The sequence below is a fragment of the Watersipora subatra genome, chromosome 2, assembly GCF_963576615.1.
Source record: "Watersipora subatra chromosome 2, tzWatSuba1.1, whole genome shotgun sequence".
NCBI classification, from domain to species: domain Eukaryota; kingdom Metazoa; phylum Bryozoa; class Gymnolaemata; order Cheilostomatida; family Watersiporidae; genus Watersipora; species Watersipora subatra.
The window spans coordinates 49532026-49558836 of record NC_088709.1 but is presented as its reverse complement, the minus strand read 5'-3'; the positions used below and the strand labels follow the sequence as shown (position 1 = coordinate 49558836).

The 26811-nt window shown below is 36.8% G+C and overlaps 2 protein-coding genes across 3 annotated transcripts in view; one reads left to right on the top strand and one right to left on the bottom strand.

The window, feature by feature from the left end:
* Nucleotides 1-5558, top strand: part of LOC137386766 (cAMP-dependent protein kinase regulatory subunit-like) — a 42266-nt gene extending 36708 nt beyond the window's left edge. For both annotated transcript variants that reach the window (XM_068072900.1, XM_068072901.1), the window contains exons 4-9: nt 548-609; nt 722-927; nt 1217-1277; nt 1409-1530; nt 2620-2701; nt 4792-5558. In XM_068072900.1, coding sequence (XP_067929001.1) covers nt 548-609; nt 722-927; nt 1217-1277; nt 1409-1530; nt 2620-2701; nt 4792-4964 — 706 coding nt within the window. In that variant the 3' untranslated portion in view covers nt 4965-5558. The remainder of the gene's footprint in view (nt 1-547; nt 610-721; nt 928-1216; nt 1278-1408; nt 1531-2619; nt 2702-4791) is intronic.
* A 428-nt stretch (nt 5559-5986) lies between these two features.
* Nucleotides 5987-26501, bottom strand: LOC137386738 (short-chain dehydrogenase/reductase family 42E member 1-like). Its single transcript, XM_068072861.1, has 11 exons — nt 26402-26501; nt 20347-20569; nt 19979-20074; nt 19146-19203; nt 17639-17754; nt 13195-13353; nt 11923-12060; nt 11192-11257; nt 10760-10823; nt 8081-8154; nt 5987-6785 (listed from the first exon to the last, which is right to left on the bottom strand). Exons 2-11 carry the CDS (start codon nt 20566-20568, stop codon nt 6561-6563), a joined length of 1218 nt encoding a protein of 405 aa, XP_067928962.1. The 5' UTR covers nt 20569; nt 26402-26501; the 3' UTR covers nt 5987-6560.
* Between the last annotated feature and the right edge of the window lie 310 nt (nt 26502-26811).

Here is a 26811-nt window from a genome sequence, read left to right as displayed (position 1 = left end):
TGTATGTATATATGTATGTATATATGTATGTGTATGTTTGTATATGTATGTATATATATGTATGTATATATATATATATATAACTTTGTACCTTTGAGAATGTTTTTCAATTATTGAATCGACTTAGACACCTCTTCTTTGGTCTACAGAAAATTGCCAATAAGTGATTTCCTAACGCTGATTCGCGCAGAAATGTTTATATTGACCGCCTTTTTAATTATAGGTCTGGGCATAGTTCACCGTTCAGTTCTGATAAATCTCCTCTGGATTTCATTATTTTATGTACAATACAATATACAAGTATGTTGCTAGTAGAAGGACATGTATAACAATTATGAAATAAATATAAATGTGCCAGTTCTTAGTCCATTTTATCCCTCACCACTTTCATATGATAAAGTTGGATTTGTGCAGACATAATTCGTAAGAGCCCAGTAAAGGAGTGATCATAGAGTGATCATGTCTTCATATCTTTCACTGTTGTGTATATCGTTTATCTATGGCTTTGGATGTGAATCCAGAGTCAAGTCTTTTATGATATTTGTAGTGACATATTTGACGCCATGTTTCCTGTACACAGACATGCTGGTGAAGTCATCATTCGTCAAGGTACATAGACTCGCTACTGTGAATGGTTTGATTCGAAGTACAGTCTTCCGCGTAGACAGATAACTGCAGTCTCAGACTTTCATTAAAATAGCTTGCTTGTGAATGTCTATAGGTGACGAGGGAGATAACTTCTATGTGATAGACTCTGGAGATGTTGATGTGTATTTGAACAATCAGCTGGTGCTGAACATCAGTGAAGGTGGCAGCTTCGGTGAATTGGCGCTCATCTATGGCACTCCAAGGGCAGCAACAGTCATAGCCAAGACAGACGTGAAGCTCTGGGGAATAGACCGTCTGAGCTATCGCAGAATTCTCATGGTGAAGAACTAGCTTTCTCTCTTTCTTCTGATTATGTTTTTTTCAATCTCTATTACAAACTTCCTTATCGGCATTTTCTACATCTGCATCATCACGGACTGGTGTATCTTCGGTCAATTATAGTTTTTTCTTAGCTAACCGAGATTTGTGCTCCTTTGCAAAGAATAGGGGGCTGAAATCTTTGGTTTATCTTCATAACTTCTGGTTGACGAATCTTTACCATATCCTCAGCTAAAGGAGAGGACAATTCCTTAATCAGTACTAACACATCTGCACTGCTTCATTGTAGGGAAGCACAATCCGAAAAAGGAAGATGTATGAAGAATTTCTGTCTAAAGTTGCCATTCTCGGTATGGAGTGTTCATTCTTGTTTTCTTGGTCTATTTCATGAGCAGGTGCATGCCTTATTGGGTTGGCTTGTGTTTTTACTAACAGTAGTTTCTGCCCATTTTTGTGGACATTTCCTGTTAAAAATTTTTAGAAAACCTCGACAAGTGGGAGCGGTGTACAATAGCCGATGCACTTGAACCAGTTTCCTTTGAAGATCAGGATGTCATTACAAGACAGGGTGAACCTGGAGATGATTTCTTTCTAATCATTGAGGTAGATAATTTGTCTGCAGTGTTTTCTTGGAGGATGCTTATGGATTCCTACATGTACCCAAGAGGGCATCCCTAGAGGGATATTCCTAGAGGGATATTCCTAGAGAGATATGCCTAGAGGGATACTTCTAGAGGGACATCCCTGGAGGGGTATCCCTAATGAGATACCTCTAGAGAGGCATCCCTAAGGGATATTCATATCAAAATCTAGAACAATTATTTGTTGATTGCTATACACAGTAAGCTTAAATTTGGTCCTCTGTATGCTCACAAACTTGGAGTTATCTTCTTCATGTTGGTATCTGTGATTTTGATAACTACTTTATCAATGTTGCATTAAGAAATCCAGTGAAACATCTTCATCATAGATCGAGGTTCTTAAAAGGTTTCGGGTTATTGTAGCATAAAAACAGAATTTTTTATAAAGGTCTCGCGATACCACTTGTAATGATACATCAATACGTATGCACTTACTCACTGTCAATATACCAAACCGGAATTGGTTGTTGCATTACCCTGGGTACCTGGCTTAGCCAAAAGCTACCCCAATTTTCCTACTGTCATGGCGTGTGTACGATTGGATTCCAAATGCCTCATGTAATACCATGGGGTACCCTACATGCATAGAAAAATTTTTGTGCACCCTAAATAAATTAGACATATTAAAGGATTGTCTGCTCTTGCTCCTAACTACATTGTAACATTGTCTGCTTTCTCATGCCGAATGATCTAGATTCCTAGAAGTATTGTGAGCTCTTAAATGATTGAGTTGTATTTTAGGGTTGTCTTCTTCCACTCTTATGAGCTAGAGGCCTGATAGGACTGTCTACACCTATTCCACTAAATTAAATTTGTTTAAATGTTGTGCGGAGAAAATATTGAATTTTTTATACCAAGACGATGAAAAGCTCACATCTACATGTTTTAACCATTTGCTAGATGCGATTGTATGAGCTATTGACTATTGATTTGTATACCAGGGCTCTTCTCAATGTTCTGATCAAATAGTGTGATTCATGAATTATTGTCCCCCATAATATATCTATATATAGCTGTGGTATTGAGTAACGCAGCTTCATATTTTGGACAGGGCACAGCAGTCGTCGAACAACGTAGTCCTGATAGTGAGCTACCAGTTGAAGTCGGTAAACTTGGTGCTTCAGATTATTTTGGTGAGTCATTCGTTGCAGTACTCAGGATCTTCTAAACCTAGTAAACATATTGATGTATGGCCATTCTTTTGTCGAAATGGTATCTGAATATTGTGTTATCGATCCCTATACAGTAGACGCTCCTATAACGTATACCTTCTATAATGTAAATTCCACATAACAAAGAATGTCTGTAGTTTTGCCGCAAGTTCATAAATTCGATTTGAATTAAGTGAATCTCGTAGTTAACTTCAAAAATATCGCTTTCTCTCTTGATGCACTTGACGGAGACAACGGTGTATAGGGCTATCTTTATTATACGTACGAGTACCCTGACTGTCTGTTTCTTCATTAGGGATCATCAGGTGTGTCAGGTCGTCAGAAATACTTAAACGCGATCGATTGGGGCTGATGTTATGCTGTCGGTTTACCACGCTGAATGTCACGAGTTGTAGTCTCATCAAACGCTGTATTTTGTCCTAAGCTCAAACCCTGGTGACGGATAAAGGGATGGTCAGACATACACCACTTTTTTACGTATAGTAAAGATATATTGGTCTTACTTTATTTTAAGCATACAAAATATTTTTACTATTTGTGTCGCAGTCACAGAAATCATGGTTAAGTCGCAAATCGCGAAGTTGAGTTATCCGACTTTGAAGTTGCACCAACTGAATTTATAATATTGGTAACGATTTTTGTACCACGTGCATCTAGACCAATCAAAGAGTGATCTTTCTGAATCTGAAGTCAGTTTAGCCATTAGAAGTCTTTAATCATCGGAAAAAACCCTTAAAACCGTTGCTATGCTAAACAGGAAGTACTGAAAAATGGCGTCCGATAAATATAATCGTTCTTTTTTGCCGATTTTAAAGATAACTCTGACATTTTGTACACATGTAATGAGTACTTTGGTATTCTAACTGATGTCAAAAGCAGTGAAAGTAAAGGGAACTACGATGATATTTTCCTAACGATTTTTACAAGATTATTACAGTATTTAATTATAAGAATAATTATTCGATTTTATAGGATTATTATCAGATTTAATTATAAGAATAATTATTTGAATTTCCAAGATTGAAGTATATAGGGACCGATGGTGTGCAATATGTTACCGTTGTTATTTTTCTAAAGATTTGGTTGATAATTTGGCTGCATCCGATATCGCGGTACTCCCAAGCTGTTTTTAATATCTGCAAAATTAAGTAATACATTTTCTTATAAATATACAAGTATTTCTATGACAACCAGCTAAAATCAGTTTAGATTTTTAAATTCAGCAGAATTTTTCGGATATAAATACCGAAATCTAGATAAATATCACTTCTTGATATTGGTTGCTGTGACGTTTTGAAACGTAAACGAAAATGTGCATTGGTTTTCGTTTCTCGAACTCTAACACCAGTTTTCTCAGAACGATGTTTTCGCACTGATGGTAAACGTGCATTCAGTTTATTGACCATAAATTCTGCTGTAATTGAGTTAGATTCAATTTTTTTTTGCAAAATAACAGTAAGAATTTTCTCCTTCTGCTAATGTAGATAACTCCAAATCTTACAATCTCGACTTAACCATGGTTTCTGTGATCATGACCCATTTTTCCTTTGCAGAATAGACCTTGTTTTCTATAAAGAAAATGAAAAGATCGAAATAAATTGACATTGAAAGTGTGCACTCCCTTAAACTTATTGTAAAACTACCGGAATCATGGACCATAAACCGAGTGAAAAGAAAAAGGAGAAAAGTTGTCGATGCAAACCAATAATACTAGTTATTGTACAGTCACTTAATTAAAAGGTTCAGCCTAGTATTTCCTTTTTCAAGGGCCAAAGGGGTGAGTTTGGGAAGATCTTAGAACTGGATTTAGGCAATTTGTATTTTACTGTTTGTATAACGTAACATCCCATATCATGAACACTCCGGGAATAGATTATTTACAGTTCATTATTTTTCCAATTAATTTATTATTTTTACAAATATTTTAACTTTTTTTAATATACTGTATTTATCCTCGAAAGAAAAAGGTCATCCGCTATTTTATAGAAAAATAAATCAATTCCAGAGCTGCCGTAAGCTAGCTTATGACTATGTGTGCCCGTTTGTTGTAGGAGAGATAGCGCTTCTTCTCGATAGGCCAAGGGCTGCAACTGTCATTGCTAAAGGTGCCCTCAAATGTGTCAAACTAGATAGGCAAAGATTCGAGCGAGTGCTTGGTCCTTGCTCAGATATACTCAAGAGGAACATAGAGCATTACAGTAGCTATGTGTCTCTCTCCGTGTAGAGATTCTCAGCTTATAAAATAGGCCAACTGGAAATGAATAACGGGGCCATGCAGCTCATCTCTCTTATCGGTACATAATGACAAACTGTGCTATCCATGACGTACTATTCTATGGTGTCAATCTCATATTGCCTAATTTATTTTCTGTACATTGCCTGTTTTCTTTCTCATAAGTTTTCCTGCACTGGTTCAGACTCTACATCCGTCTCTATATTAGCATTGATTCTCTTTATTCTATTTTGTTAAAAGCTAATCCGTATGCTTTCTATGCCTTGAGTAATTGTCTCCTCTTGAGTAGCCATAGTTACATTACGGCGGTAATCTACTAGTCCCATTTTCTTTTCGCTTGTGACTTGTACATTTCCAAGTCTCATACCTTACCATTGACATCTGCTCATCCAGTGCTATTTCTTTTCAGCTCAATAGTGGTCTTAGCTGACTCATCACAGCGAGTCAACTTGTTAGATCATAGAAAGTGAATCGTGGTATCTGCCAACTGTTTATCCCGCTTGATTCTATGTTCAATATTTTTCTTCTAGTATCCGTGTAAATGTTTTTTGTGAGTATGTCAATACACTCAAGTTTCAAGTCATGCATGGGATTTCGTAATGCAAGTTGGGAATAGCATGGTTTTAGTCATGGAATTGTTATTTAGTTATTTGTGTAAGAACATACCGTGGTGTGCGAAATATACCGGACCCATCTCTGAAACTGAAATACCTCATAAATCTTTACTATAATAAGAGGCATGTCTGTCCGTGTGTAGCTATACCTAAAGCGTTAGGAATATTGCCTCGCACAGGAATCCAATTCAGGTATTCAGATTACATGTCAAGCGCCTTACCACTGCCCCCACTCTACCACCATTGTACATCTCAGAATAATTGTGCAAATATTAATCGTGATGATCTAGTGTTCTAATATATAGTGCTAGTGTATAAATTAGCATGCTAGTGATATATAATATTAATACTCATTTTGCCCTGATTTCAAACATGTAAACTGAACAGCTGCACAATTGTATTTGAATGCTCATGTGGGCAAAATCGTCGACACTCAATTTTCTTAATGGCTGACAATCTTTACAGATATGATCACACCACATGAATTTTTATTTGCTTATTCCAAGTCATATACATGTGCATGCATATGGCTTGAGATCCCAAAATATTTCACACTGTAATGGAAGGTAGTTTACAAATAATTTTTTTGTCAGTAGTGTGGTTCCCAATAGTTCCATGTCAGTCCAAATTTAGGATTTACCGCACCTTGGGGGAGACTACACCATGAAGGAATGTTTTTGAAAGTTACAGAAAGATTGTCAAGTACAGAGAACTGGACAGCATGTAATGAAATTTTTCGAGGCATAAAAATGTGAGATAAGATGACCCTGCATTAACGGGTATGATAGTGAAAGAACCTCTCTACTTTGAAATTAAAATTGGCAAGCTAACTTGGCAGCAATCCAGGTGTGATGGTGCAGCTGTCAGCGAATGCTATGTCACACCTGTTGTCTTGTAGCACATACGAGGTGTAAAGTAACCAGACACGCTCACAACATATTACTTTGCCATTTTATGTACATTCACCTTCGTGTCATCCTGCTATTGGTAAGTATGATAATATGATACAAGTGATGAAAAATACCAAACTTATATTAACAAAAAGTGCTGTCCAGCTCTGTCCTTGAACTACTACCTCTGGCGAGACCCTGTAGTCTTCCGCAATAGCTTTCATGTCATTCGCATTTTTGGGTTGATAGCCGAGATGCTTTCTAGCCTTCTCAATGCTGAAGTAGTGTGTTTGGGCAGTCTTGTACACCTGCAGGTGTAGTCAAAAGGTAAACTATCATCAGGTTCTGACAGATAAAATAATATTCAAGCCTGACTAAACATACGCACTGATGACATGTGTTGTTTGTGTAGCCAACATATCGGTTATGTCAGAAATAAAACTGATGTATTCGTTGTTGACTAAAGTAGTTGATTACTATGATCTCAATTCAATCTTAAACATTTTCAGTGCATGCTAGCTGTGACCAAAGACACAAACATACCACAACATACAAACTACTAGTTTAAATTGGAATTATTTATAAACCATTTCAGACACTTTTGTTAGTAAGTAAATAAGTTAAAATCCATGTTTTTCTATAGCTTAATTATATGAACTTAAAGTATTACTGCACTTGGTTGTTTGCCGCGTTAACATATATAACAATGAGGGATTAACACCATTAATCCCTGACGTTTTAGGCACCATCGAAAATGGTTAATCAGGATCGACTGTCCCTGCGATGAGTGAGAATACGTGAAAGAGAAACTAGCAAACTCACAACTAATAAAGTCACTTTCTTTAATCATAAGCAAGATCTTCTCTTTCTTATATTCATTAGACAATTTGAGGATCAAGAACATTTCAGAGAAAAGCTGAAGAGTGTCCAAAGCATTTTGTAATTTTACGCTTCACAACACATAACACCACAGCGAACCCTGAAAAATGCTATCACAATGATGCTCTCACAGCAAAAGTATGAGAGAGAAGAGAGAGTTATAACTTTCCCCTGTGAAATATGGAATCACGATAGCTAAACAGTAAAGTAACATGGGATCATTGACGTGTAGCATTTTTCTTTGAGTGAAATATAGCGATGCGAACAGCTAGACAGATGCTAGAGCTATCACAAATCATTGATCCTTGTTACAATACAGATATGCCGACCGTACTTCAACAGCATTACTGGAAATTCCAGTGAGATTGTCATGGCCTTGACACGACTGAGGTAAATTTTCATTGGTCGATCCAATTGTCAACAGGACATATCATTCAGTAGTGTCAGAGTGTGAGCCACACCAAATATCTACACTGCATGTCGATGATGCATTTCACCGGTGTGTATAACCTTTAGGCTGCTTTGGCCACTATAAGGACTACTGAAATGTGACCTTCAACTTTTAATATTAGTTTTTTTCAACTACTTAATTTTAGCCAGCTCTGCATCCTGAAAGTACTTTTGCACTCAGCTGATCTTGTAAATAAGGAGCTCATAATAAACCAACCTGTTGAAAGAAATAATCATACTATTTCACAAAAAGAAAGTTTAGAACTTGACTCACCTCAGCCCTGGTCAGGAGTGGTTGAAAGTCATAGAGAGGATGAAGTACCTTGTACACTAGCTCTATGATAAACGCTGTAAACAGAAACAGGAAGTGAACTGAATTGGAAACAAAAACTAGTGATTCAATTAAAGTAACTGCATTTACAATTTTTAAGAATCAGCGATTCGTTATTGACCAACAAAAATATACCAGTTTGCATCATTTCCAGATCTCATTATATCGGCCATCTTTTATTTTAGCTGTCACCTCATGGTACACTTGTGCTGGTTGCTAGCAGATGACAACCATGATTGTCTCATGGTCTAATTCGCTTTAAATGGCATTGACAAGTGTAAATAGAGTTAATACCTATCCATCTATATGCAGCATTTTCATCACATATCATGAAGCTCGGTAATGCCTGGTATTTCCTGCATACTCAATCAAATGGCCCACAAGAATCTGGTTCTCATGAACCAGATTCTTAAACACCAGATTCTTAAACACCAGATTCTTAAACACCATGAAACCAGATTCTCAGTAAACCATGTTAGTAGATATTTCACTTTCAAAGCAGAGATTTCTTTCATCATCAAACCCGCCAATGCAGGACAGGTTTGATTTCGTTTTTGATCTTGATCTCACAAGCTTATCTCGTTTTTTATATACCTCACAAAATTTCATTACTCCGCAGTCCAGTTCTCTGTACTTGACAACCTTTTTGTGAGTTCCGCAAGAACTTTCTTCAAGAACTGCTTTTTTACATTCATCTGGTTCTCATGAACCAGATGAAGTTTTGAAACCAAATATTTTTAGCGACCTGGAGAAAGGCAAAGAGCACATGTTCTTTGCCTTTCTCCAGGTCGCCAAAGCAGAAATCTTCGCCTATCGTGTGAATTTTCGATGAAGTCAGCTCAAAAATATAGAAATGCATAATGTTTACGCAGACTAACAGAAAGACAATGACAAACTGGGATTTATTAATACATTTTGTCATAAATCATGACGGCATATTGTGCGATGGCCAACAGCTTCAGCTTTTCACATAACCACAGTGAATTTTTCACCAGCTACTGTTTGTGTACATGTAGCCATGTTATATACAAAACTGATATATGTTTGAACAAGTGAAAACTGAAGCTATTAGCCTACAAGCCTAGACAAATAAAACAGAATTTGAGAAAAAAACATAGCTGAACTAGCGTAATGTAATGCTTGCTAAAAGTGACATAGGTGAAGGTCATTAACAAAAATTCTTTTGGTCTAAACATTGTCTAAGCATATGATAGTTTAGTGATGGGACAATCGTCTTTAGGTAAAACCTAAAGAATCATCACTAGCTTGAAATCTAAGGGATTTCCACACTGCACCATTTTTAACCTTTTCAAAAGGACTAGTATGCATGACATGAGAGACCATCATGTGTAACTAAATGCATAACACATTTCTAATGCACACGCATTTAAAATTAACTAATGCATTTTTCACTTTGCTACGAGATGGTCGAGTGGCACAGTGGTAGCATGCTTGGCTTTGCATCAGTACATCCGGAATTCCTCACGAGGAATTTTTCCCTAACGCTTTTAATGTGGCTTCAGACGGACAGTCACGGCTCTTATTATAGTAAAGATTTCCCAAAGATTTACCGCAATGTTATGACATATTAGCATATAAATTATTTACCTCAGCAAAAGCTAATCATGAAATTGGCAGTACGTGTCAACTTTAAGGAGTATTTTTTATAAAGAAAACACTTACACGCTGGGTTTCCATGCTTCGAATGGATTTGGAGTTAACCTTTACCAAAAAATTCGCACCATTTCAACTAATCGGAGTTGCATTGTATTAATTTTTCCAAGATTAGCGATGTACTCCTCCAAACAGAACTTGCTAAGGTAGACTCGCTTTCGGGTCACAATCACATTTCAATTCACGCTTCGTCCACTCGCTACATTAACTCAGCCAGGATACCTGGTCAGAGGTGTTTTTAATATTAATAATATTAATAATATCCCTCTATATCACAAAGCATCAAAAGAACTCACTACTTGCTATACAATTATTACTTTGAAGGTTGCATGACCAACAATCGGTTTTAATGAAAAAAAAACTTTTTTATGTTAGAAGAGTTAAGCATAGGAAGAGATCGGCACCAGTGTAGTGGGAATCTGTACGATCGGTAGGGTCAATTATTTAATGAATAAGGTAAAATAATAAATAAAAAGGTAATTATCTCATCGTTGTCGTATGAGCAACCTATCGTTGGCAATATTAGTTAGAATTATCTGCTTGGTAGTGTGATGAATGAGCTGAATTTTTTACCTCCACTGGGGAGAGTGTAACTGGGTTTTATCGATTCAAATCTATTTGCAATGAGCATTTCTGTGACGTCGAATCTTAGGCTCACTGGGAGTGCCTACGCACAAATTTAATGAAGTGAAATGGCTTGGAATCCATTCATATTTTTTCATTTCTATGATTCGGAGAGGAAGAAACTCCGCATTCATTTGAAGGATGGAAACCCAGTAATAGAAGAGTTACCAGGTTTTATTACCAATTGCTAATAAACTAAAGAGCCACTCTAATACAGCCCTTCCAACTATACCTTAAGCAGGTGGCAGGCTGTCGACTTCCATACATATTTATAAAGCTAGCAATTTGACACCTCATGTTGTTGACTGGAGCGGTACGACTTACCTATAGCAAAGATCAGTGACATAGGAAGGGTAACTTTAGGATAGGGCACATTTAGAACTTCAGTCTAAAATTGCAGAGGCAGCTTGAGGAGACAACTCAAAAATTTCCATATGATCATCGCTGCCTAGCTTAACAATCCAAAAGCTAAAGTTGTACTGTGCTCACCAACGGCTTGCTTTAACATCTAAGTCCTACTTAGTTACAGTATCGACTACTGGTAAACCTACAGAACCATCTACAAATAGGTGAACTATCCAATCCTATTTAATTGTAAAATGGTAGCATTTTCAGCCTTCGCTGGTAATATTATTCACCTGTAGATAGCAATTAATGTTTATTTATGAATAGCTCACATGTGTTTAGTTTCTAAAATTGTTTGAAATGGTTTCAAACTCGAAATAATGCAATTTTCTAGGAGAGGAAAATGCTTACCATAGGCCGGAAAAATTCAAAATTGTTTATTGGTTCTCCATCTGATATGAAATACGCCTCACCCGCCTGTAATGTACAACAAATTAGGAGTTGCCTCACCCGCCTGTAATGCATACAAATTAGGAGTTGCCTCACCCACCTGTAATGTACAACATATTAGGAGCTGCTTCACCCACCTGTAATGTACAACATATTAGGAGTTGCCTCACCCACCTGTAATGTACAACATATTAGGAGTTGCCTCACCCACCTGTAATGTACAACATGTTAAGAGTTGCCTCACCCACCTGTAGTGAACAACATATTTAGTTTCCTTACCAGCCTATAGCGTACAGCATGTTAAAAGTTGCCTCCTGCATTGCACAACTTATTTATATAATTCTCATGTTTTACAGGTATGCATGTTTTACATACTAGTGTTTTGTATAATTCACATTGATTTTACAAGTCACAAACTCATCCCAATAAGCTCCATACACAAGGATTTTTGACAATATAAGTTCCATTCCAGCACACATGACAATACAATCATAAACCATAGGTTGCTGTACAAAGTAAAAACTTGGCGAGGAAGTTAAAAACTCAGCGGGGGGCTGCTACTATTACCCAGCATGGTAGAACTCACCAGCTATTCATCAACAAAGTCCACATACTGTTAGTAGTCATGCATGTGTACAAGAATAGATTTGTTCTATTCAACGAACAAGTAGGGACATAGAATAGTGTCTCACCGCAAGTGATTGAGATTGTAGCAAATCACGAGTAGCCAGCAAGAGACACTCTGTTACGTTACATACATTGATGAACTCCACAATCGGATTCTTTCCATATTTGACCTTGAAAAGTCCTTGCTTCATCAAGGCAGCGACCTACAAAATGCCAAGAATGAAGCGCATTTAAAAAAAGCTAGTATTTTTGAACTGCAGCTTTTTCCTTAAGAGAGACAGAATAACAAAGCTAAAGATATGCCTACATAAAGCTAGTAATATGAAATCAAACCTATTCTACTGTCCATAGAAGTATAAGAGCTCCGGCTATACTTACATAAAACTAGCAATATTTTGATAATTAACGCTATACCTGTGTAGAGCAAGAAATATTATGACAACTATAGCTATACCAATGCAGAGCTAGAATTATTGCAATAACTAAAGCTATACATACATATACATAGAGCTAGCAATGCTAATGTAGGTATAGCTAGTAACTATATATACTGTAGCTAAACCTATATCAAATCATAAGGAAAGCTGCTGGGCTAATTGAGGAAGAGATTGTTGTAACAATGCTGCTATCTGATAAAATGAGAATGCAGAATACACTCACCCTAGGGAACATTACATTAGGGACACCATACCAAAGAGAATACAGACTACAATCACCCTAGGGAACATTAGATTAGAGAAACTGTATCAGGGCGAATACAGAATATACTCATCCTAGTTAACAATAAAATTAGGGACACTGTATCAGGGAGAATACAGAATACACTCACCCTAGAGAACAATAAAATTAGGGACACTGTATCAGGGAGAATACAGAATACACCCACCCTAGAGAACACTAAATTAGGGACACTGTATCAGGGAGAATACAGAATACACCCACCCTAGAGAACACTAAATTAGGGACACTGTATCAGGGAGAATATAGAATACACTCACCCTAGAGAACAATAAAATTAGGGACACTGTATTAGGGAGAATACAGAATACACTCACCCTAGAGAACAATAAAATTAGGGACACTGTATCAGGGAGAATACAGAATACACCCACCCTAGAGAACACTAAATTAGGGACACTGTATCAGGGAGAATACAGAATACGCCCACCCTAGAGAACACTAAATTAGGGACACTGTATCAGGGAGAATACAGAACACACCCACCCTAGAGAACACTAAATTAGGGACACTGTATCAGGGAGAATACAGAATACACCCACCCTAAAGAACAATAAAATTAGGGACACTGTATCAGGGAGAATACAGAATACACTCACCCTAGGGAGATGGCGTCGCTCTTTGTAGCCATATATTCCCGGTAGTCTGAGTACACAGGTCCTCAGAGTTGTTGTTCCATCATCTCCTACTGAACCATTTGCTTGCAGAACACTTTGATCAGCAAGCATCTTACTGTTGCCATAGTCATCCCAAGGCCTCTAGAAACATCCACGAATAGAGGGAAACAGTTTGCAAGGTTATCTCTGGAGCTATTGCCCTACAAGCTGACTGCAGCTTGTAGGGCAATAGCTAGCCGCGGAAAGTAAAGCACTAACTTTCACTTCCAGGTTTTTTAAAATCGGTATTGCTTAAAGGTTGACTTGCAACAAAATTCACATTACAGTTATTTGGTATCAAAAGATTCACCATGTCCTACTCTGTTGTGTTGTAGGTGTCAAATACGTGGAAATGTGATTACCAGCTCTTAAAAGCTCAAAGACTCAAAGCTCCAGTTTGGTTATCGTCTTGTTATGTATGTTCTCACGCGAGTTAAAAGGCCAATAAAAAGCTTAATGTAAAACTTATCGTAGCACTAGTTTATGACAAACACTTCGGGTTTTACCGAAGACCCCGTATCAATTATTGATGCTCGCTACTTTACAGTTTTCTTTCGGCATTATTCAATCGTCAAGTCGTAATCCGATCACGTGACCCAATACTTCGCAAATAATTTTTGCAGCTGTTTTCGATTATCACAGGTAACTACCAGGCTCGTCATGATTAGCAGACAATGATATATACTCCATCGAGGTAAGGTTAAAAATTTTAATGATTTTTTTACGGTAAGTTATAAGATATCAGTGCTAAAAGTGACAGCATTACAATGACGATAAAACAGACACGTAAAAACAATAGACATGGTTTTATTGAATGAGTGAAGTATATTTGTGAAAATATTTCAACGAATGAGGTTGCATGAAAGTGTAAACAGAAACCATCCTGTAACAACTACGTCCTATTCGAGCCGTTATGGAAAGCGAATCCAAACTACGGCAGTCTCGTGTGGCTGCGATTAACTGTTGTTCTTGAGCTTTTAAGAGCTTGTAATCACATTTCCATATATTTTGCACCTACAACACAACATAGTAAGACATAGTGAATCTTATGATACCAAATAACTGTAATGTGAATTTTGTTGCAAGTCAACCTTTAAAAGAGAAGCACATTCAAACAAAGCCTATTTGGCAATTTTCTGTTTAAGCCACATGATGAAAAGCTATGACAATCATGTACTTGAAAGCGTGTATAAAGTTGTTCCATGTAGCTCGATTATATTAGAAAGATTAACGACAAACTCACTTGATGCCCATATAAAGCTTGTTAGCAATTTTAATGTACCGTTAGGTGAATGTATCACGAACAATTGTATACAAAGTTACAGTTACTAAAATGAACTTAAGAGTTGTCTTATCTTTCATCATAAACACATTACCAACAAGAGCCGACAACTTAACATACCATATTTTACCGTCATTCCCTAAACTTGATCAAACCACAGCTGTAATAATCAATTAATTCGTGTGCTGGGTGCACAAATCGTGAATTACTTAACAACATGTCTTAAAGGGCAGACTCAAATCAATGGTACACGAATACAGAAGCAAAAAGATCTCTCAGTTCCGGAGAGTATTTATAATAAATCTCTGGAGGTGATAATGGAAGCGTTTACTAACTAACAAAAGAAAGGCTAACAAATTAAATGTGATGAATATAATAATGTAATTAATACAATAATTAAGCTCATCTTTAATGTAGTTTTCACGATGCCATAACAATTCATTTGATGAAACGTGTTCGAATTTAGAAAGGCCTGTAGAAACCTTGTATTTTCACACATCAATATTTAAATTGTAGTCTTTTTATAGCTGTAACAAAACATTACAAGACTCATTACGGATACATAAGAATTGTTTTGTTTTGTTAAAGCAGCTTAACCGCTTTATTCAAGTGCATAATGCCGAAACAAAGCGGAAGTCGTTCCGATAGACCATTTGTTAAAATGACATGTTGATAAAACTACGGATATATTCAATATGAGGCTGAATGCAATAATCTCATTTTGTACAGCTTATAACAACAGCAAATTTAAAAGTACAGAGACAATAACTCTTTAAAACCAGTTAGTCCATCTCAAGTATATAGAAGATAACTCCTTAAAGTCAGCTCGGCTATCTAAAGTACAGATATGATAACTCCTAAACTCAGATACCGCAAAAAATTAAGTAAATTGGCTGCAACTGTAAAGGGATTGGCCACAAAGCTATTCAAGTGCACATATCACAATCACAATGATTTAAGTTCGTCAAGAGTGGCTGCACAAAAAAATTAATAAAGTGTGTACTGGTGGTATAATTCCATTCGCTGCTTTCAGAACCCTAATTAAATCAAGTCAATAATAGGACACAACAGGAACAAGTGAATCTCTTCTCACTGCTTTTCATATCACAAGAATACACTGTTAAATGTTTTGATGCCATTCACCTGTCCATTATTCTGAAAAAACACCAACTTTTCATTTCTCGCATTGCACCAGTTCCACTTATTTGTTGTGTTTTTGTTATCTTATGTTTATATAATTCTTTCTAGCGCAATTTATAGACTCCCTTATTTTTCTTAACTGGCACCTTTGACATAGATCCTATTTTTATAGGTATTTTCTGAACCCGCGTCCAACAAGTGAACTACGCCTGCAGCAGTTTAAGTTCATATTGCTAGGCCAGAGTAACTGTGAAAACCAAGAAGCCTCTTGACTAGTAATAAGTTTTCCAATCAAACTGAACTGGAGTATGACTCAAGCCATTTTAAAACTGCTTTTTAAATTTAGATCTAAAATATGTAGAAGAGTAAACACATGTGTACTGTCTTTGAGACATTTTGAGTCGATCATAGATCTGAAAAAGAATGACATAAAACAAAAACGTGTAGATTTTATAAGAGATAGCACTTATGACTGAAGAAGACAGTAGAAAGGGACGGATAACAAATAATGTGACGAAGATCCATTTCATGCACAATTCTATAATTTGAAGGTTTTGTCAAAACCAATCATTTTGACTAGCACAATGACTTTTTCTACTTTCCCAAAAAGCCGAGAAACAAGCTATTATAACCAAATATGTAGCTACTAATCAAAGGGTACAGCAATTCAAGAGTTCTACAACATACTTTAACAAGTTCTTAAGCTGCTTTAAGCGACCAACTCATTTTACTTATATAATTGTGAGTGTGGTGAACTTTGTCATTAATTCTACCAAATAACGTTACAATAACTTTCTACTGTATAAAATAGATTATCATAGTTAACAGCCGGTGAAACTGTGCAATAATTTTACCTTCTAGTTTCCATACAGCTGAAACAGGTTTATAATAAATATTATATACAGTGCATAATAATTCATTCGTTGAGAGAGCTAGGTCAATGTTCAGAACTATGCAGCAGACATTGTGTTAGACTAATACAGTTCTTTTCAAATAGTGGTGTGCACTTCCCTCCCCTCAGAGGAATGCAGAGCTCCGTCAAGGGGGCCACGCTACTGCAAGTGAGCTCTCAGAAAACACAAATTTTATTTTTTATCGTGAAAAGTTTAGTCCTAGAATAAAATGCACTTGCACTAAATTATTGGGCATTGGCGCTCACATTATCAGAGTGCGCAAGGAGCATTCACTCTGTAGTGTAAGAATCTTGTATTCAGTGGGCCTTTTTGCCGCACACTGGGCATAGAGCAGGAATATAAATGTAGTGAGCTTACCCTCAAGTGACACCATAAAATATATTTAACAGGGATAAGATGGAGCGTGCGAGTATGAGAGAGAGCACAAGAGAGAGAAAGAGCATGAGAAAAGGAGCGTGATGGAGGGAGTGAGACAAAGAGGGAGCGAGACAGAGAGGGGGCAAGAGGGAGGAGAGGCAAGAGGGAAGGAGGGAGGCAAGAGGGAAAGAGGGGGGCAAGAGGGAAGGAGGGGGCAAGAGGGAAGGAGGGGGCAAGAGGGAAGGAGGGGGGCAAGAGGGAAGGAGGGGGCAAGAGGGAAGGGGGGGGAGAGGGAAGAGGGATGGAGAGAGAGCGTGAAAGAGAGCATGAGAGAAAGAGCGAGAGAAATGGAGATAAAAAGACAAACAAGACAAAAGGACATGAAAACATGACTGTATGTAGCGTTCGCCGAAGGAGTTAATTTTATTTTGGAACTTGGCATACACTACAAATATTTTCTGGTAGTTACTAAAATGACTGTTTGTTGCAAGAACATGTCGACCCAACTCTTCTTCTTCTCATTATCGTTAAGAAGAATACAGTATTATGCAGATGTTTTGGTAGTCGCGGAAGTGTAGGAGGGTGTAATGTTTTCTTTTTCATAAAAGTCGTTGATGACAAAAAATAATTTAGAAGCACTGAACTACTGTAACGAAGAAAATGAACTTTAATGAAATAAAACACATTTAGTTACCTGTTCTGATGGAAAGTAAGGGAGTGTTTCATCGCCTCCATCAATTCTCTGACCACCAAATACAACATTAACTGTACTGGCAAATATAAGCGCTTTCACATTGTTGTGCAGGCAAGCTGGAAAATAGGTGAGAGATGAATTAGAAGTGGAACAGCATGGGCATGTAAGCATCATCTATCAAACAAAGACAAGAATGAGGAATCACACAAAAACGAAAAGTGGGCGAAATGCATGTCAGTTTACAGTAAAATGTCAAACATATACCAGTAGCCAAACCGTGATATGAGTAAATAAGCAGAGAGCAAAGGAAGAACTCGAACATAAAAATCGCTCAAACTACAGAACTAAAATAACCAGGTTAAATCCCAATCAGAGACGAGACCCCAGCAATTGCATGGTAGAGCTGAATATTTGTGTGTGTTTATTTTATTTCATCAATTAGTAGAAACATAACATTAAGCAAAATGAAGATATGGTAATAGTATTGATTAAGTTGAACAAAATAAATGAAAGCTTAGTTCCTACTCGTTAAGGCATGATGAGGCCCACATGCACAGTAGGACTGCAGCTAGTCGAGGTGATGGGCCGACAGTAATTGGCAAACTCAAACACCAGGTCGGGATCAATCTAGGCTTAACAAATGGCTTTTAACATTAACTCTAAAACTAGTAAATGCAGAGGTTTTGGAATGTATAAAAAATTTTCATTAAATCGTATAACATCAGCTTGAATATTTAGCAGCAAATCATTTTATCTCTATTTTGGTGGATAAACCCCAAAAGTACCGCTAATGAAAAATCTTAGTGCATCACAGCATTGCTTGACTACAAACAAACTAGTGCAGCTTGTAATAATTTCATCAATTTATGAAATTGCTCAAACTAGAGTGTATTGATGACAAGTGTGCCGAGCTCTTCTGTCAATTGTTCATTGACCCGAACACTGTCAAGGTTTGTTTCCACTTACAAAGCGTGAGTGGGCAACCCCAGTGATGCCTGTAATTTATTTCATGTAAAGAATGAACAATGGAGTTTATGCTTTCACTAATGTGTCCTTCAGAAGGTCCTTTGACGAGTTAAAATAGTATTTTTTGAAGTTTTCTATTTCTACTGGTTTCATTCAGGGTTGTAGTTGTAGTTGCTACTTACATTTGTTACAATAATATTTAATTGAATGTTATTTATGGAATTATTTTTTATTAGACTTTTATGAACTAGCAGTAAGCCTGGCGATTTCCAAGATTTCTTTTATATTGAAGAGATAGTCCAGAGGTGGGTGTCTAAGGGACTGGTTCACTGGAACCAGATGGAGTCTTAAAACCAAATATGTTTAGTGACCTGATGGATACATGGAGCATTTGCGTGTGAAGGATGGATGAAATCGGCCAGTAAATATAGAAACGCATAACGTTTATCTGGACTAACAGACAGACACACAATGACCAAATAGGGTCTATTAATATTAATAAGAGAAGCTGGCGATTTTTTCAAGCAAGTAAATTACTTGCCTTTGATCACGTTGCGAGTGCCTTCGACATTGACTTTCCAAATAGCTGCTTTATGCAGCTGCAAAGAAAAGAGTAATGGTCAGCTAAGAGGTCATAGTACAAAATGGCATCCATCCCATGACAACAAACTAGGGACACTTGAGGCAGAGGTGAACTAGTTAAACGCTGAGTGATAAAGAGTAACTACTGTTTCACTCTAAATGTTTCTAATGAAAGTGGGGTATATACTGGATCTGTTCCATTCACAACAATGCTACAACTCCCATTTTTTGTTCTGTTGCGAACATCTATATATAACTGGGGCGAGATTATACCAGACGAATACCATGCAAGGCAGACAGCCTCCTTCAATGCTAAACTGAATGTTTGCTGAACAGACTTACTTGTGTTTGCTATAAATGTGATATTAATAAAACTTAGTGTAAACAAGTATACTAGATAAAACCAGCATCCAAATAGACGTGTAGCCTGTATGTATCAGTCACTCTAGCAACCACTGTGCAGTCGTTCTTCCATAGAATATACAATTCTTCATGGGTTCACTAATCATAATGTGTCATCTCTATTGAAACTTCCACAACCAAACATTACGCAGAATTGATTAACACTACAATGACTTCCACAAAATACACATTACCAAAAAGTCATGAACACTACAATGACTTTATCAAAACACACTCTACCCATAATTCATCAATACTATAACAACCTCCACAAAACACACACTACCCACAATTCATCAACACCAAGATAACTTCTAAGAAACACATACAAATGACAATACATGACAAGGTATTGTTCATTTCTCTTGACACACAAATTATCAACTTCACCTGTTCCCTTCCTGACATGCCATAAGAGGCAAGGTGGTAGACAACGTCAACACCTTTTAGCACTTCATATAGATATGATGGCTCAGTGAGATCAACCTGGCAAACATAAACAGCATAAAGTTCCTCATATTATTGTAGAAGCTGAGAAACAGAAAATACGATGGGTATCTTGAAACATAAAATACGATGGGTATCTTGAAAAGCTAACTACACTATCCCAATCAATGATAACTTATTATTTAAACTATTTGATACTTTGAAATGAAGAGTTTTTGGTACCTCTGACCTCTGACAAACGAAGATATAGTTTTATCATTATATTTTCAGTATGACCTTTTTTTAAGTGATTGATGTAGTCAACTACATACCTGAATGTATTGGACATTAATATCAGAAGGATATTCTGGGAGTGTGGGTGTTGATAGTTTGTCTATGAGTATTACATCTGTGATCCAAATATCTTTGAGTGATTCTGAAAGGCTTGTCGCAACTAAAGATGAAAGATTGTCTCTAAGGCTATCTGTTTGTAGCAGAGAGCTGGCTACATAACCCGCACCTCCAGTCACCACAAGCTTCAGGCCCTTCTTCATCCTTCAACAAAAATGATCGATTCATACTTGTCTGTTTCCTCAAGTCTAATATTCATACAACTTTTGCTAAATTGGTCTGTGGATACAAAGCTATTATAGTGTGAATCATTCAAGATGAACACATATTCACCGTCAAAAACCAAACAGGTTTCAGGGTTTTATTACCCTGCTTTTTCTGTTGTTAGCAGTAAAAATCATCCACCTTTTTATGATCACAAAATGGGGCTACTAAAACCTTTACTGAGAAACATGATTTACCTGAAAAACGGTTGAGGTTGACCATTTATTAAACAGGCCCAAGTAATTTTGTGAACTATTCGTGAAACAAACTCTGTTTGTAACAGAATTGCAAGTAAACCTCTGTGATTTTAATCCCTTGTGACTTGAATAGCTTGTGATTTGAATCGCTTGTGACTTGAATTGCTTGTGATTCTGGTAACCTGAAAACTTTTACATTGTAGTGATTTCATGAGATAAATCAGTTTGACTTGATATAAAAGTTACTAGACTTTATTACATTGAGTATTATGAAATTATAAACGAGAGCCTTAGATAGTTTTGAGTCGCGACAAATGTAGTTTTATTTTTCAAGTTAGTGAAAACAATATCCAATTTTATTTAATGATCTCTGCAAAACTAATTATTTCAACACCCACATATGGGGTTTTGTGAGTCATGTACCCTTAAAACCAATCAGAAATAATCTCTTTCGGAAAAAAAATAACCGACAGTAGTTAGTGTATGTTAATTATGAACCTACCCTATGTGTTTGCATTGATTCTATAATTCTCAAACTGATGCAATGATGCACTGCAAGTTAGCAGAATAACCAAAGTTAATTCAACTAATTTACTACACTACAAGACAACAGAAAAAGTGGGCTAAAAATCTCGCAAACCTGTTTGGTTTTGTGACAGTAAATATGTGGTCTGGGTAATAGTAAATTAGTGTAATTGTATGCCTAATAAATTAGTAAAATAACTAAATTGGCTGACTGCTAAAATTGGAATTGTTATTGTTATATTCTTCATGAATGTTTGAAAGCATATGAACTGTTCATATGTGATATTCTTTTGCTTCCACGATTAACTTTTTTGCAATTTATGACTAAACTGACTTGTAGTGATTTACAATCTGATCCAGTCTGTTGACACAGAACTATATAGTGTACATCTATGCAATTCAAAGTCTGCATACAGGCTTATTATGATGTTTATACACAGTTCAAATGTTCTGTCTACAGTGTGTAAGTGTATTACTAGCCCTTTTAGTAAAAACAGTTTTTACTAGTTCAAAACCACATTGGATCTTGGCTAAGATAGTGATATCCAACTCAGTACTGGCTATTTCAAAGCCAGCATATATGAAAAGACTTATTTCATCATCTTCAAATTGAGTAATACACTTGGATTCTCCTGGATCTAACTTGCAATCATATTTACAATGAAGAGAATGATTTGGAAGGTTGACTTCTTGGTTAGCAAGTTTTAGTTCACTTTATGAATAAAGTTTCCTAACCGCTAACAAAAATTAACACAATACTGTTGTGAGGAAACGAAGACCATGCAACTTAGTTTTTAACAAAAATGAAAAAATCAGCATTGACTTAGACCTGTATTGATGCTAAGCCTAATGTCGGATCAGTACACTGTAAAATCTTGTAACAATTATAGACTCAAAGATATATTTTGAAATTAAACAGATAGGGCTCTATTTATGGTAGACTAATTCTTATAATTTCTTTTAGAGATCCACTTGTTACTAGGTTTTTTTTTTAATTTCGAAATATATGAATACCATTATATGTTTGTAAAACCATAAAACCATTTTCTATGAATTTTCTCTATGTTGCCAAATAATATGTTGCTGAAAAAATTTCACGTCTAATGAAAAATAACATAAAAATGATTTGGTAAAACATGTTTTACTGAATACTGACATGATCATCATGTGACAGTCAAACTCATGATGCATAATTATTAAGCACAATCTTAATGTAATAATGAAATACTCTCACATATTGTTGTACAGAAATATTAGCATACACAGATATCAGGAGGAAATAGTGCCTCAACCACAGGATATATACGCAATATTACAATAACCAAAAACATCTAGTACAACAAAGGAATATCAAGAAAAGCAATCATCTCAAACCCATCCTCAAACGAATGAGAAACCTTCAGTGAAAATAATCCATTGGAGAAGATGTGCCGATTGGCCTGCCAGTAAACCACAAAAAGAAATTAGACATCTACCAGACATACCAAAATAACTGGAGTTAGCCATCATTTCTAATCAGTACAATTCAATGCTGCACTCAAAACAGGCCCATTCAAATACCAACTCTCAGGCCCACTCAAATACCAACTCTCAGGTCCACTCAAATACCAACTCTCAGGTCCACTCAAATACCAACTCTCAGGTCCACTCAAATACCAACTCTCAGGCCCACTCAAATACCAACTCTCAGGTCCACTCAAATACCAACACTCAGGTCCACTCAAATACCAACTCTCAGGCCCACTCAAATACCAACTCTCAGGTCCACTCAAATACCAACTCTCAGGTCCACTCAAATACCAACTCTCAGGCCCACTCAAATACCAACTCTCAGGTCCACTCAAGTACCAACTCTCAGGCCCACTCAAATACCAACTCTCAGGGCCACTCAAATACCAACTCTCAGGTCCACTCAAATACCAACTCTCTACAACATAAAAACAGAACGTAAGCACCTAAAGCATTTCTCACAGGCTAACAAAGACAGCTATAAAAAAGAACAGCTCCAATGACTTTGACTCTCTTCCCTCTACTCTCTGAGGCTCCTTATTCTCCAAAGTTGAAAAAAAGGCTGAGCCTTTTTTTCAACTTCTAAGACTCTTTTCAATTCAACTGATGAGCCTAACTATAGACTATTAAGACTCTCATTTGACTGTAGAGACTCACATCTGTACAGGACTGAGCGAAAGAACATGGATGACAGTTAGGGTGAGGGTGTAACTTTCATAGGTTATTTTTAACCTTATTTCATTAGTATTATTTTAGAACTTTGTTATTTGTGTATTGTCCAGAAATTGATGGTTTGGTGTTCAAAGATCAATAAATTGTTGTAGCTAGAGCTCTGAGGAAACACATGTTGCAGATAATACATCGGCTCTCCTTGGTCAGACATTGTGCATCAAGAGAGCCAAGGATTTTGTATACTGGCCAGGGATGACAGTAGAAATTATAGATACTTTACAATCCTGTGATAAATGTAGTCAGCATTAGCGAAATCAACAAAAAGAGGCACTACAGCCTGTGGAAACACCAGAATTGTCGTGGGAGACTGTAGGAATGAACTTACAATTCAACACGAAAATCAACATTTTCTCATAGTTGCGGACTATTATAATGGATTTATTGAGTACTCGAAGCTGAACAATACAACTAGTTCACCTGTAATAGCTCATGTCAAGTTAACCTTTGCTTGACACGGGATACCTCTCAAAGTGGTTAGTGACAACGGGCCTCAGTTCTCTAGCGGCATGTTCAAAGACTTCTCGTCTGCATGGCAATTTAAACACCGTACCTCAAGTCTCCATTATGCTCAATCAAATGGGCTGGCGGAACATGCAGTGGGGATCCTCAAGCGTCTGCTAGCCAAGTCAGATGACACTTATCTGGCTTTGCTTAATTCTCGAAACACACCTAAAGCAGCCGGAACACCATCACCAGCAATGAGACTGTTTGGTAAAAGAACAAGAACACTTCTGCTTTCCACAAAGGTAGCAATGAAGCCAAGTCAACATCAACCAAGCACATATGTTGGTCTGCAAGCAGCAAAAAAAGACAGAAGAAATTCTATGACAACGCTGCTAGAAACCTCACACCTTTAAGACCTGGAGATCATGTAAGGATACGAGATACTGCTAGCAATTTGTGGCTACCAGCCAAGGTTCTAAAGAGAACTGGGAGAAAATATGTGGTGAATGATGTGGCCACAGATGCTAAATATCGAAGAAACCGTAGACAGATTAGAAAGGACTTTGATAGCAGAACTCATATACTTATGGATATTCCCAATGAACTAGAAGAGTCTCAGCCAAGCCCATCACATATAAATGGTGGAAATATCGTACATAACAGTACCCGCTTGTTCAAATCCAAACACTGCTGTCACACCAGCTCGACCAGTCCAGGTTTGAACATGTCCATCGTGGTTTGATGATTATGTTATGTATTAATTTAGTATACACCAGTGATTTACTTTTCATATTGTGATATATGATGCTAAGTGCAGTGCTTCAACATAAATGTATTTTGTTCTTTTGTAGAAAGAGAGATGTGTTGAAGTTGTCTACACTATGTACTCACATAGTGTACACAACTTGTACACTATGTCAGTACATAGTGTACAAGTTGTTAGATAGTTTACAAACGTTAACTAAAACCATTGTACTATGGTTTTAGATAGTTAACGTTTGTAAATACCTACATGTATACTGTCTGTTTCTGGTTTTGGCATGCGGCCGATCGGCTTTCAATCTAAATAAAAGTTTACTCAACGATAGCGCTCATATATTGTCTGTTAAATGCCCCACAACAATGTTCAAGGTTAATTGTGCATAGCATAATTTCTCCCAAATCCATCATGACAATATTAAAGATCATATGATGGTAGTAAAAAGGCAAAGATATGAAAAAGATAGGTTAACACGTGATTTTTAACGCCAGTTAGCACAACAACTCAGAAGGCCGGGTATTACATGTTCGAGCTATACAAAGGATGTGCTACTAACAAATGTAGTTTAGTTCTTCAAAACCTCCTAGTTTATACACTGTTATATCTGAAATCAGCCATGTGCAGATAGACCTGAAGAAGATAACAAGCTACATCGCCATGCAGCTTACATAACGTACACGAGTTACGGTATGTCGTAAATCCCAGAGTTATGACATACCGGTATACAAATTCCATGATTAGGACCATCCCATGACAACACCCAGACGATAACAACCTGTGGCATGCGGTGTATGAAGATCCGCATTTGGTACCAACCTACACCAGACCAGGGATTAAAAACTGAGGATTAAAAGTATGAAACTCCCGCTGACAGAAATACAACAGAACGTAGCCAGGAACCCCTAAAATTACAAAACTCGAAATTTAAGAGTTGAAACATATTATAGTTCCACTCTTGGACACCAATGCTAACTCTCAACCCATATATAAGCACGCATATTCCCCCCTATACTTCCCTCTTTCAATACAGCTTCATCATTGCAAGCAGACGCGTCAACAGATTAAGTAGAAGAGTAAACTTTCAGAGAACAAGGAGGTGACTATATTTTAAGTCTCTAGAAATTAGTTTATATTCTTATAAGTTTAGTCTAGAGTGCAACTTATTATATCTTTTCCTTGTTTTTCAATAAACATAAAGTTTTGGGAACCCCCCCCCCTTCCATAGCTCAGGGATTCCCTTTCTCATAATATAGTCCTAGATTCTCATATTTAGGAATGTCAGTTGCATAATATTGATTACATTAATCAATAAGACATTGGTTAAACAATCATTAATCAGGATTGGTCCTAATCTGAGAAGTTAGTGCTAACAGTTGAGCAGTGCATCTGCGCTCGATAATAAACTTGCGCTACTTCCTAACAGTTGCAAGATTTTTTGGTAGAATAATCCAATACTATCCATAATCAACATAACAGCACAAACAGCTCTCGAGCTGAAGAACTCGGAATGATTCGCTTCTGACCAGACAAAATTGGATAAGTAACACATACACCGTGTTCTGCTAATGCTATAGTTGTAATCTAGCAGCTTCTACATATATTTACCTGATAACAGTTGGCAAAATCTATCGAAAAACCAGTCACCGCCAATGATACGCTCTGATTATATAAAAAAGCGATTGCTCACGGCGTATACTTAGTTTCCGAGATGGATGGGATTTTGATGCCGAGCAATGGTTGACAAAGCGAACCCCTCAGTAGAAGTTTTTTCATCGGCCATTTTCAATTGTCAACAGACTAAGTTCAAGGTGAATTAAACAAACGTAGTTTTATCACTACTATTATAGCCTCTTGACAAGACAGGCTATACCTATTACCGATAATGCAAGTATTTGCTCTAATAAGCTTCTAAACATGAAATATATATATATACCATAAATACACGTACGTAGTACAAATCTCTAGGTAGACCCACAGCCGTATAGCTTCACAAGCTATACGGGTGCAGATCGCTG

What these genes read in the sequence shown, in the direction of transcription:
- LOC137386738 (XM_068072861.1), bottom strand. Translation starts at nt 20,568, where the DNA reads ATGAAGAAGGGCCTGAAGCTTGTGGTGACTGGAGGTGCGGGTTATGTA. An exon ending in GCATGTCAGGAAGGGAACAG is followed by an intron (nt 19,204 to 19,978) that starts GTGAAGTTGATA and finishes TTTTCTTTGCAG; the next exon opens with CTGCATAAAGCAGCTATTTG. An exon ending in CACTCCTGACCAGGGCTGAG is followed by an intron (nt 6,786 to 8,080) that starts GTGAGTCAAGTT and finishes CTACACCTGCAG; the next exon opens with GTGTACAAGACTGCCCAAAC.